This window comes from Labeo rohita, chromosome 4 (assembly GCF_022985175.1).
Source record: "Labeo rohita strain BAU-BD-2019 chromosome 4, IGBB_LRoh.1.0, whole genome shotgun sequence".
Classification (NCBI taxonomy): Eukaryota; Metazoa; Chordata; class Actinopteri; order Cypriniformes; family Cyprinidae; genus Labeo; species Labeo rohita.
Genome location: NC_066872.1, coordinates 45,049,556 through 45,061,777, shown reverse-complemented (window position 1 = coordinate 45,061,777; position 12,222 = coordinate 45,049,556). Strand labels below are relative to the sequence as shown.

The window sequence follows — 12,222 nt, the reverse complement described above, 5'->3', positions numbered from 1 at the left end:
CTTATGCAGTTTACAGTTCACGCCTCACAAAGTATCAGAATTCATTGTGAAAACCCGAAATATTAGACTGTACATCTCGTGTGGTGAATAACTTCACCATAATACTCCTGTTTTTTTTGTTTTACTAAAGGACATAGTCCAAATGTTTTAGGAAATCTACATTTAGTTAGTTAGTTTTGCTGTTGACATATCACATCTCAGTGTAATCTAAAGAAAAGTGTTATTTGTACATCCACTCAGTAAAAAATGAATGACTGGCACTGACCTGTTGGTTTTCACATACGCAGCACACGCAAACCTAAACACGATCTGGAGTGACGTGTTTGGGTTTCATTTTGATTACAGCAGATCTGAGATCAGCCCACTTACAGCCACTGGTGTAATGCATTCAGAGCAGCATCGATCAACAAATGTTCATCAGTGTTTCAAACAAAACAAAAAAATGACAGTACAATGTGTTAAAGATTTAAAGGAGGAAAAAGGCACCCAATCCTCACATCTGACAAGGCTTTGCTGGTGCCAAAAATTAATTTGGGTTAACCTCATGAAACATTTACAGCTCATATTTCAGTTATATTATATATATTATATTTTTTTTTTCAATAAGGAAAATGAAGCCTATTTCAATGACCAATTAATTTTTTTATTTTCTTATCTTACTTATTTTTTAATTGTGATACCTATTAGATTTTTATTACTGTCATACAGTATTTACAGTATAAAATAGTTTGTTTTTTTTATTAAATAAACACGAATTAAGGGCAAACAAATAATACCATAATGTATACATACAATCTAATTTAAATAACACATCATTTTTTGTGCACTATAGTAATAATAGTCTAGGAAAAAATGTGTCAGAAAAATTCTAATGGTCTTAAAAATAGGCTGCTTTATCTTTAATTACTTAGTTTTTAGTGAAATATGACCTGTGCCTGTTCTTGACTGGTTCCATGAGAATTACCCGTTTGCATTTCTTTCTTTTCTCTGACAAAATTCACAGTTCTGTTCTTTTCAAAATCACCTAAAGAAAGAGCTCATAGAAAGAGTTAAGAGCAGAAAAGATTAATACATTTGCATTTTAGTTAAAAACCATCATACATTATTTGTCATCTTCAGTCTTTTAGTATATTTACAAATGTGTTTTTTTTAATCAAAGCATAAAATGAGATTACGACCCTCCTGCTCACTATTTAATTCCCAGAAATCTCATCAACCGGAATCTCTGATGCTTTCAGGAATCCAGTTATCCAGTCAGGAGCAGCAGTGAAGGGGGCTTTTAAAGGGCTCGTCTGAGTCTTAAAGGGACGTCTGGGGTCACGACGGCGCTAACGGACTGAATTCAGAGAGGTGAAACGCTGAATAAGCCGCGTGGAATGAAACTGACATTCCCTACGTCACAATCCCAGAATGCCGAGCTCTGCGAGGTGAGAGTGATGGAGGAATAATGGAAGTGCACTTCCATGTAACCGTTTGTAAAGCTGGTCAATAACTATTATTCAGTTACAGCAACTAAAACAGATCAGCCGACAGTAACCGACTTTGAAAATAAATCGTTAAGGCATTCTTCACTGGAAATCCCACACAACTTTGGTTTGTCCCTCTAAAGAACATCCCAAAGGTGACTAAGAGGTGCTGTGAGGGTCATAAAGGCCCTGGAGGTGTGTGTCGGTGGATCATGTAGACGGAGGAGTGTTGATGTGTGTGTTTTACTGGGTGTAGGTGTGTGTGTGTCCTATCTGCGTGCGGCTGACGGTGGTGCGGTGAAGAGTGGTGTGAGGGTGCTGGGAGATGTTTGGGGCAGGAGCAGGTTGCCGTTGGTGTTGGTGGATGGGCGAGTGATCCGCAGGCGTCTCAGGTACTCGGCGTGAACGGGTTTGTGGCTCTGCAGGACCTTGATGGCTTCATCAACAGGAAACCACTCACGTTTACGGCCTACGGGACAAATACTGCAGCATGAGCCAAATACAATGGAAAAGACTGCAAATATTAGTATGTTATGAAATATACTGTAGGGTCTTAAATCATTCTTGAATGATTTCCTGCAATAATCATCATCATCATGCAATAGTATTTTTAAATTAAATATTAAAGTTTTTAAATGAAATTAAATACAATTAAATTATTAAATTAAATAAAGTTAAATAGAACTAAAATTTTAAAATATTAAATTAATGGGGGTTTGGGAGTTACATATTTGGAGATTTTCCTGTCATCTTTTGCAGTCTGAATTTGAAATTGAGTTCAAGGGAGAAGATGGGAAAGCAGTTAAAAATTATGTATACGTTTTTGATATCTTTTTTGAGATTTTATTGCTATCATTCATATGGTTTAAAAATAAAATAAAATAAAAATATTTACAATTGGGTAGGATGGGAAGGCAGTTTAAAATATATTATATTTTTGCAATAAAGATAGGATTTAATTGAATTGAAGTGAACTGAATTGAACAATTACATTTAAGTGGGAGTATGGGAGGACAGTTTAAAAAAAGCTAATTGTGTTATCCTTCATATTTTTGCAATAAAGATATTATTTAAATTAAATTAAACATGAAAACAAAATCAAATTAAATAAAATTACATTTTAAAGTATAATTTAAGGGAGCAGGGAAAGAAAAGAAAGGCAGTTAAAAAAATAAGTATATTGGGATTTGGGAGATTTTCTTGTTATCTTTATATTTTTGCAATAAAGATATGTTTTAAATTAAATTATAAAATAAAATGAAATAAATGAAATAAAAAATACATTAAGAGAGCAGGGAAATAATGGGAAGGAAAATATGTATGTCTATTTACTTATTATCTTTCATCGTTTTCAAATAAAGATATAGTTTAATTGAATTAAACTGCACTGAATTGAATTTAAGGGGATGGGAATGCAGTCTAAAAATATCAAAATTGCATTTCTTGGAGATCTTGTTACCATTTATATTTTTGCAATAAAGATATTGTTTAAATTAAATTAAAAAAAAAGGAAATAGATGCATTTTCACTGGTGGTATTATAGGCTGTAGACTCATCAGCATGAAACCAGTGTGCGTGTGTGTGTAATATACATGCAGTCAGGAAATAGTTGAATAATCAGGAGACCCTGAGGGCTGAATACCTGCAGATCCGTGACAAAGGAAGCAGCACACAAACACAAACAAACTCACCAATATTGACAGAGTCCTCCCAGGCATCCAGCGTCTCTGTGACCGTCAGCACATACACGTACGTCCGGTGTTTCCGGTCCTGGTTTTGCTGTTGTTGAAAAATAAACTCTCTCAGTATGAGGCACTGTAATCTTTCATCTCAGGATGCATCCATTCAGGAGTCTAAACCGTCCAATCAGGAGCGGGAGAAGAGCCTTACCTCAAACACGCCGAGCAAACGTCCTAATTTACCCTTCACTCCAGCCTGAGGGAGAGAGAGAGAGACAGAGACAGATAGAGATCATATCCACAACAATCCTTCATTTAGCCATGATGCTCCCAAAGTAAATGTAAACCTGTGTACTCTGATGTTAATTGACAATGTCGTACCTCCTCAAAGACCTCCCGTACAGCAGCTCCACACGGCTCCTCTTCCGGCTCCATTCCTCCACCAGGGACAATCCACTGATCCGGGTTTCGACTGCTGCTGACCAACAGTACCTACAGAAACCAGCGCAGAACAGATTCAGTCTCAGAGAACTGTGGGATAGACGGCCAGAACATTTCTAATTTGCTAGATTTCTAGTCTGCTTTACTGTAAACATGTTTCCTATTGCCATGCAATAGGCCTTTATCACACCTCTGCATTTGAAAAGTAGAACTTTTAGCGAACAACAGTGGTTATATCATCGGATTGTTTTGATTTATTGGTGATTCATCACAAGATACTTCATCAAAGATACTTCAGTTACAGTTGTAATCATTTTGTTGTTATTTTAATTCAATTTTTTTAGATGTTTATATACATGTGGTATATATATATATATATTTTTTTTTTTAATTTTACACTTAGTAATAAGAATGTTTCCTTGGAATAAAATAAGTTTAAGGTTTATTTATTAGTTTAGTTTAGTTTAGTTTAATTTAAGTCAAACTTTTTATTAGTTTTAGTTTTAGTTAACGATAATAAGCCTGATTTGACCATAGTTTTAAAAATTAGCAAGAATAAAATACAAACAAACTATCATATTTAAGAGCATTAGAAGGTTATACATCACATAAACCATTACAAGACTGAACAACTTAAACAACACTGTTTGCATTGCTTTCATGCATTTGCTTCACTCTCTGATACAATCAAAACATTTTTTTTTCTAAATTAAGTTAAGTAAAGCAATATTTCCAGCCTAGGTTCAATTATTTAAAAATAACTGGGAAACGAACCATTTCCTATTTTTGAATTAGTTTATTTTCTTTCCGGTTTCTTTCATTTTTTTCATTTTTTTTAGTAGTTTTCTTATGTGCTTTGCCATTTTAAATTTGTTTTTAAATATTACTGTTTAGGTTGAATGCATTTTAAATTTCAGTTTTAATTATGTTTTAATTTTTATTTATTTCCAGTTAGTTACCAAGGCAACACATCTAATTTCATTTAGTATTTCATTCAATTCGTATATTTTATTCCGGCTTTATTTGTGTTAACAAAAAAGTAATAATAAGTAATAATAACCCTGGTGTGATTGACTTTTGACAGATGGACCCAGCAGAAGTGCAATTGTGACAGCACATGTTGCTCTCTGATTGGCTAATCCTCCAGCCGCTGATCGGCCCTCAGGTGTGTCCTCCACTAAGAGGATTTTGGGATAGTTGGTGGTAGCCCTGTGACATCACGTGCGTCTGTCAAGTTCATGATACTTGCTGTCACCTGGTATGTTCTGGGCCAGACTGAGGTTATTTTTACGACGTGCCACATAGCTGACCGTGAGGAACGGGTCACCTGCTCAGAGAGGGCCGGCTTGAGTTTGTGTTGCAGAAACCACAAAAGAAAGCCTTCTGTACACAGGATTTGAATATATATGTGGCGTCCTATGGTTGTGTATTCAAAACACACTAACAGCTCTTCTGTTTACATGCAGTTCACCTAAAACAGTTGTTTTCTTGAAACACGTTAGTCCAGTTCTGGTTTCTCACAGATAACCAGGGCTGGTCACACATGACCATAAGATTAAGATACAAAAGAGCTTATTCTCAACCACTCAGTCAGACAAAACAACTATGACCTGTGCGTTCTTGTCACTCTGTGATGAAGTACAATACCATACAGTTCAAGAAAATTGCATGACAGTGAAACCTCTTGTACAAACAGGTTTGAGAATCACTCAAACACAACCAGTAATTTACAGCCCCATAATTCCACCCTGCCAATTCTCATGAAAACACATGCATATCACATTTGGCCCCATATGAAGAATAAATTAAGGATAATGTACAGTCAACCAATCATTACCGCAAAATAAACTGGTGATCAGGACTCAAAATTGAGGGGTCTAGTATCTTAATGCATGGCTGTTTACCAAATAAAAATCAGCCTGGAATAACTTATCAAAATAAATACCCAAATAAATAATAAACAAGTTATTCTAGACTAGATTCTGATATACACACATAAATAACATATAATCATTTCATTACATTCTTCACTTCTCTATAGTCTTAATGTCAGCTTGAAATCAAAATCTACTTTTTATTATACATCCATCCATTCGTGATGGAAAAAATCAAGTCTGACCCTTTTTTTTGTTTAGAAATTCATCACATTACTGTAGTAAAAATGGATGGTGAATGTCATTTCATGTTGACATGAAGAGGTTCTCAATGAAGCATCAAGGACATTTGTAATCAAAACAAAGTGGGTGCAGACCATGAATCATCAGGTGTTTAATTAACATGACGAAATCACAGCCGCTTAAATCCAGCGGTCAGATCCAGAATTATCAAACACTAGTGCAAAGAGATAAAGTATCATACGGATTTAGAGTTTCATGCAGATCTGATACGATTTTTGCATGTAAACTCACTGCTGTCTTTCGTATCAGGATGAATTGGATTATATTTTAAAATCTCATGCCCTCACCACACGACCTCAGTTTTCCGGTTTCTGTGACTTTCGCCCAATGTCACCGCAGCAACGCACCATGAACTTATTACAAGGACAAACCCCCTGGAGCAACGCTGGGGTTAGGCGTCCTGTTTAAGGACACACTGGTGACGGGAATCTGATTTTGTCTGCACATTTCTCTGGAACTAACCAGCCTTAACCACCACACCACAAATAGACCCACACACACACACACAAATTATTATTATTTTTTTCACATCATTACTTAATAAAAAGTCAGGTGACGACAGTGAACTGCATGGTTGAAATCATTTTTGAGTGCGTATGCATGTGACTGTTTTAGCAGTGGCAAAGAGTTATTCTAAATCTGCTGTATGTTTACAATAACTCAGATTCTAGGAAAACAAGACTGTATTTAATAATAAACATGATGCTAAATGGAGTAAGGCACTGACATTTGTCCTGATTTCCTAGAACTGGTCTCATGTTTAAAAAGGTTTGCATCATTGATTCAGTTATTTTCCTGTTTATTATTGTGAGGCTCCTTTGAAATGATCTGCATTTTAACAGTGATCACGATTTCTGCTTCTCTTGATCATTTAAACATAATTGTCTGCAATATCCAAACATGAATCTCGACTATAGGTTATTGTTTGCGATTGTGATTGCTGAATTAATGCAGTTATGTAAACTCTATGCTACAACACAAAGTCTTCTTTGTTGTTTGCAGAGAAAAACATTAACATAATTTGGAATTATTGCAATTAATATTTCAAATTTCACTGTTTTATTATTTTATTTTTTGTATTTTTATTTTTATAAGCTTAAAAACTAAAAAAAAAAAAAAAAAAAATCTGCCATCATTTATTTTCAAAAGAAGATATTGTGAGGAATGTTCATAACCAAACAGCTGAAGGTAGCCATTGACTTCCATAATATTTTTTTCCATACTATGGAAGTCAATGGTTACCAGCAACAGTTTGGTTACTAACATCCTTCAAAATATCTTCTTTTGTGTTTAACAGAGGAAAGAAATGGTAAATGATGCAAAAAATATCATTTTTGGGCGAGCAGTTTTTTGTTTAGATAAGCTTGCACATGATTTGAAGTTTTCTTAATTTATGCTTACATTAAAGTGCAACAATTCTAACGAAATGCAAAAAAGAATTTTGGAAATAAAAGCAATCCTGATTATTAATTTTCCCATTATTGTGCAGCATTAATCTGTATTGTATAAAGCCCTATTGACTCTTTAGACACCTGTAGCATCTTATGGTCATGCATTTCTGAACAGCTGTAAGCTTTTGCATGAGACAAATCACTAGTGTGATGTTTAAATTCTGCTAAGACACTCTCTGTCTCGCCGTCACTGATCGTCACTGTGGCGAGAGACTGAGTCTATGAAGTGCACTGAATGGGAGGGATTTTGACTCATGCGCTCACTGGTCCCCCCTACTCACCCTCTTTCATGCCGACACAAAGGGCAGCCATTTCAAATGAGTTCCCCCTCACTTACACAGACATGCACTGACTGTGGATCAGTCTGGAGTTGGCATGCAGTGCCAGGACTGTTCGTGGAGCTGCTCTGAGATCAGCGGGCATGAACGAACACGCCACTGCGATGGGTGAGACTACAGAGTGGATATGAAGCAACCCCAGATTTACACCAGCAATCCCACACGACAGCTCAAACAACTCAGATTCTTGTGTTCGGTTACTGGGATACAAGGAAGCGACAGAATGAAGGATTATCAGAAAAGCAGAAACCTCTGAAAATGGCCACTTAAAGAAATAGTTCACCCGAAAAAGAAAATTTGCTGAAAACGTCCTCACCCCCAGGCCATCCAAGATGTAGTTGAGTTTGTTTCTTCATCAGATTTATAGAAACGTAGCATTCTATCGCTTGCTTACCAGTGGATTCATAGCAGTGAATGGGTGCCGTCAGAATGAGAGCCCAAGCAGCTGATAAAAACATCACAATAATCCACAAGTAATCCACACCACTTCAGTCCATCAATTAACATTTTATGAAATGAAAAGCAGTACGTTTGTAAGAAACAAGTCCATCATTAAGGCATTTTTAACTTCGAACCATCATTCTGACCAAAAAAATGAGTCCATAATTTATAACAATGCTTCTTCTAGTAAAAAAGTCCATCTCCTGTTGTCTCTTACATCAAAATCCACCCACATATTTTTTTAGAACTGTTTTGGCCTGTAAACAGAGCTTGATCCGTGCAGATTTCTCTCCTGAATTAGACCAGACGACTTTTTTTCACTGGAAGAAGTGTCATTATGGATTATGGACTCATATTTTAGCCAGAAGCAATGGTTTTAAGTTAAAATGAAGCTTTTGGCTTCTCAAGATATTAATTAATGGACTGGAGTGGTGTGGATTCATTCTTTTATTCTGATGACACCAATTCACTTCAACGGATCCGTCTGTGAGCAAGTGATGTAATGCAAAATTTCTCTATATCTGTTCCCATGAAGAAACAAACTCATCTAAATGGCCAGTTGTCTGAGGGAGAGCACATTTTCAGAAATTGTAATTTTTGGATGAACTATTCCTTTAAGCACAAAACTCACCTGTGCGCATTAACGTTCACATATCTTCAAGTTTATGATGTGATTAATTATTTACAAGATGCGCTCAAGACTTTAATGCTCGCCCACAAGATGATTAAACTGTTTTATTGTCTCTATTCATTTAAACACAAAAACTCATAAAAAGCAGCTCTCTGTGGGGCTGATAAACCTTTAGATAAACCTTTGGGGCACCAAAAGTTTGTTCAAAAGAAAATCCAAAATGAGCTGATGAGACAACAATGCTTTTTTCAATGATTTTTCAAAAGGTGACACTGGGTTTTATATGCCACGCACTCTCATGTCTTTTCATGACAGTCTTTTCTCATAAGTGAATGAACCTGGTGCAGCTGTATACATGCATAAACAGGGGGAGTTTCAGAGAGCTGCAGTCTGACGTGCTTTTATTGCATAACTGCACTACGGCGGCCCAGTGACCGACAGTCTAAAGTGCCTTTAAGTCATGGGTGACAGGGGACGAACATGTGTGCAATGACAAGATGACAAGAAAGATAGATAGATGGACAGACAGATGTGGTAAATAAAAGGTTTAATTCGGTTTTCTAATAGGTTATTATGCAGTTGAAACAGGTTTACTTGACTAATGAGGATCAATGGGATTTTGGCCAGCACAGGGTTGTGACACAGAGATTACAGTCCTGGATGAGAATTTAATGAACAGATGTGCTCTAGATTACACTGTGCAGTGATCTGAGCAGTGCACGCTGCAAAAACTTCACTTTTTAAGAACACTTGACAAAGATACACTGATCTCAGATCACTTCCAGCACTCCAGATGTAAACAATACTGTGCAGTGCAGTGTGTCTTTGTGTGTGAACTTGCAATTAAGATCATCAATCTATGCATCAACATATCCATTTATGATGAAACACAGCACTGATGCACTGGACGACACATCACATGACAGCATACAAGAACCTGACTGATAGCTCGTATATTTATAGTATATTCTTTAAATATCTGCATGCTCACTGATATTCTGCGTGGGCCTCAGGTGAAAGTGTCAGTGCGTGCTGATACACTGATTTATCATCCGAGCATCATGTCTGGTTTAGATAAGATCTCCGTACCTCATCCTCCCGTTCGTTCTTGAAGCACAGACACGCCGCTCGCCGCTTGAATCCTTCCCGGTCGTACGTCCGCGTCTGGTTCGGTTTGAACTTCATGCTGAAATCCTGTCGGTCCTTCCGTAGATTTATCCGACCGGTCAGCAATGCTCCGTCAACGGCCCGAGCTCCGTGAGTCACCACCGACGGCGAGAGGCGGACCAGTACCGGGCTGTACCGAGCCTACGGGTTTGCGTTGGTTTTTAAATCCAATTTAAATCATTCCTCAGCGTTTAGTCCAGCAAATTCGATTCTTTAACGACAAGTCTGCATTCCGCTGTCCATTCCCAGGTCAAAATATCTCGTTTTCCCCCGGTATATATATACGTGTGTAGTGGGCCGGGTGCGAAATTACTAACACTAGTATGTTGACGGCTCGGTCCTTAATATTCATGAGTTAAAGCGTCATCATTGGAAGGTAACCAGGCAACGTCAGCATATATTAATCAACAGAGTTCACCATTGGAAGGCAACACCTCGACGTCATCAAAAACTAATTAATATACATGAGTGACACCTTGGCCGTAGTAGGATTTGTAATCCCCGGTCCTCCGTCAGGCGAATCCGTGAACTGCGCTCACCCTCGTCCGTTACCGCATTACTGCGTAGCCTCCTGTCACATATACTGCAGGTACACATGACATAATTTGTCTTATGTTTTACTGTTAATTTAAGAATAGTTGTTTAGACGAAATACTTTGAGCATCAGACATTTCTGGGTAGACGTTATGTATTCCGTTATATCCGTTGATCACAAACATAAATCCGTTCTGGCAGATTCATTCGCCAAGATTAGGAAGTTATCTGGTTTTTAATAACGTTCTCAAAACGTTTGCACAAAAACACTATTCATGCATTGTTGATATAACGTATTTGATCCTGTAACGTTTAGTTAGATGTTTGTCTGATTTATTTGTTACTACTCACTTTTTGTTTCAGAACGTTCCGAATAGTAATGTTCCTGAAATGTTTGCGTATTGAAAAAAATTGAACATTTTTCCTTAATGGTTTCGTTATTGTTTGCATAACCGAGTTTTTTTTAACTGTCAAAAAACCGGACGTTCTGAACATTAAGAGAACATTCAGGACACACATTTTGGGGAACGTTGACAAAATGTTCTCAGAACATATTTTTTTAGTGGTACGAAAATTGTATATTATGAAGGCAAAATACATGAATGCAGAAAAAAATAATATTAAATACTGTGCACCATTCCAAACCAACTGCATATACAGCAGTGTGTTAACACATTTAATGTAAATAAAATAAAATACAAATAAATAAGATTAAATAATAATACCATTGTACATTTTTGTCTAATGTAGTGCTTCTAATGACAACCTGGAACACTGGACTTTGTTATACAAATACTGATCTGATTGAATTACTCTGACAAGAAGGAATTTGACAACATTTCTTTCTGTTATCACTGTGCAAACATGATGAAGAAACAGTTTGGGAGAGAATTGTCATTAGCAGGTTTGAGTGAAACTAGAAGCACTGTTAATGATAAATGCTCAAAAACTATTTTGCAAGGTAGGTTTAGTGTTAAAATAATTTGTGTAATTGGACATTTGACTCAGAAGCAATTAGTTACTGAGATATAGACCTGTGACAACTTGCCCTGTAATATTAAAACCAATGAAATTCAAGTACATTACATTATTCTTGGGTGGATTTAGTAACTAACCTAAGACAGACATCACCGCACATGCCTGCAGTCGTCATGTCTTTAATGAGTGAATTACAGACATCTGGTTAGTGCGAAATGTTCTAAAATCGGTTGCATTAGCTTAGTACTAACATGTGTCATGCTGACGTAGAATACAACCTCAACTCAACATGGGCCAAACTCGTTAAGCACATTAATCAGACAACAGCACAATGGAAATGAATGTTTGCCATCAGCTCAACAGATCCTGAGACAGAACAGCGAAGTGTGAATCTGTTCACGGCCTTAATGAGATTACATGGATTTGATCAGTGCAACAGCTGCCACACACTCACTGAACGTGACTTTTAATTTGCATTCATTGAGCTTCACAAGAGCGACAGTCTTGCTTTTTGTAGAATCAGAAATTTTGTAATGAATATGAATGTTTACTGGTCAGAAATACTCATCTGTCAGCACTAAATAGTAAATAGTAATCAGTTCTATTCGTGACCATATACAAACACTCTGACATTATTACAAGTTACGCTCCCAAGGTCTTTAGAAATGCCGTAATGGTAGCCATTCAGGCACTGCAGACATAACAAACGGCTCATTAGATATGAGAAAACAGAAACAAGAGACTGTTTTGATTGCTCTCAATGTCCCAATCCTATAAACGGCCTGCAGACAGACACAAACATACAGGACGGAGAAATGTGGAAGTCAGAAATAACTTCAACTGCAGCTCTGCACCACTTCTACTCAGACGGTTATATAATGTGCTGTTTGGTAGAAGAACGGAGTCATGTGGAACAGAA

General features: G+C 36.8%; 1 protein-coding gene across 1 annotated transcript; it reads right to left on the bottom strand.

The window, feature by feature from the left end:
- Positions 1 to 1,236: 1,236 nt before the first annotated feature.
- Positions 1,237 to 10,137, bottom strand: nudt4b (nudix (nucleoside diphosphate linked moiety X)-type motif 4b). The gene is made up of 5 exons (XM_051108434.1): positions 9,714 to 10,137; positions 3,527 to 3,637; positions 3,357 to 3,401; positions 3,158 to 3,245; positions 1,237 to 1,935 (listed from the first exon to the last, which is right to left on the bottom strand). Exons 1-5 carry the CDS (start codon positions 9,807 to 9,809, stop codon positions 1,736 to 1,738), a joined length of 540 nt encoding a protein of 179 aa, XP_050964391.1. The 5' UTR covers positions 9,810 to 10,137; the 3' UTR covers positions 1,237 to 1,735.
- Positions 10,138 to 12,222: the final 2,085 nt, after the last annotated feature.

Coding starts and splice junctions, on each gene's coding strand:
- nudt4b (XM_051108434.1), bottom strand. CDS start 9,809: ATGAAGTTCAAACCGAACCAGACGCGGACGTACGACCGGGAAGGATTC. Junction 3,638..9,713: donor AGAACGAACGGGAGGATGAG/GTACGGAGATCT, acceptor TGGTTTCTGTAG/GTACTGTTGGTCAGCAGCAG. Junction 3,402..3,526: donor TACGGGAGGTCTTTGAGGAG/GTACGACATTGT, acceptor TCTCTCCCTCAG/GCTGGAGTGAAGGGTAAATT.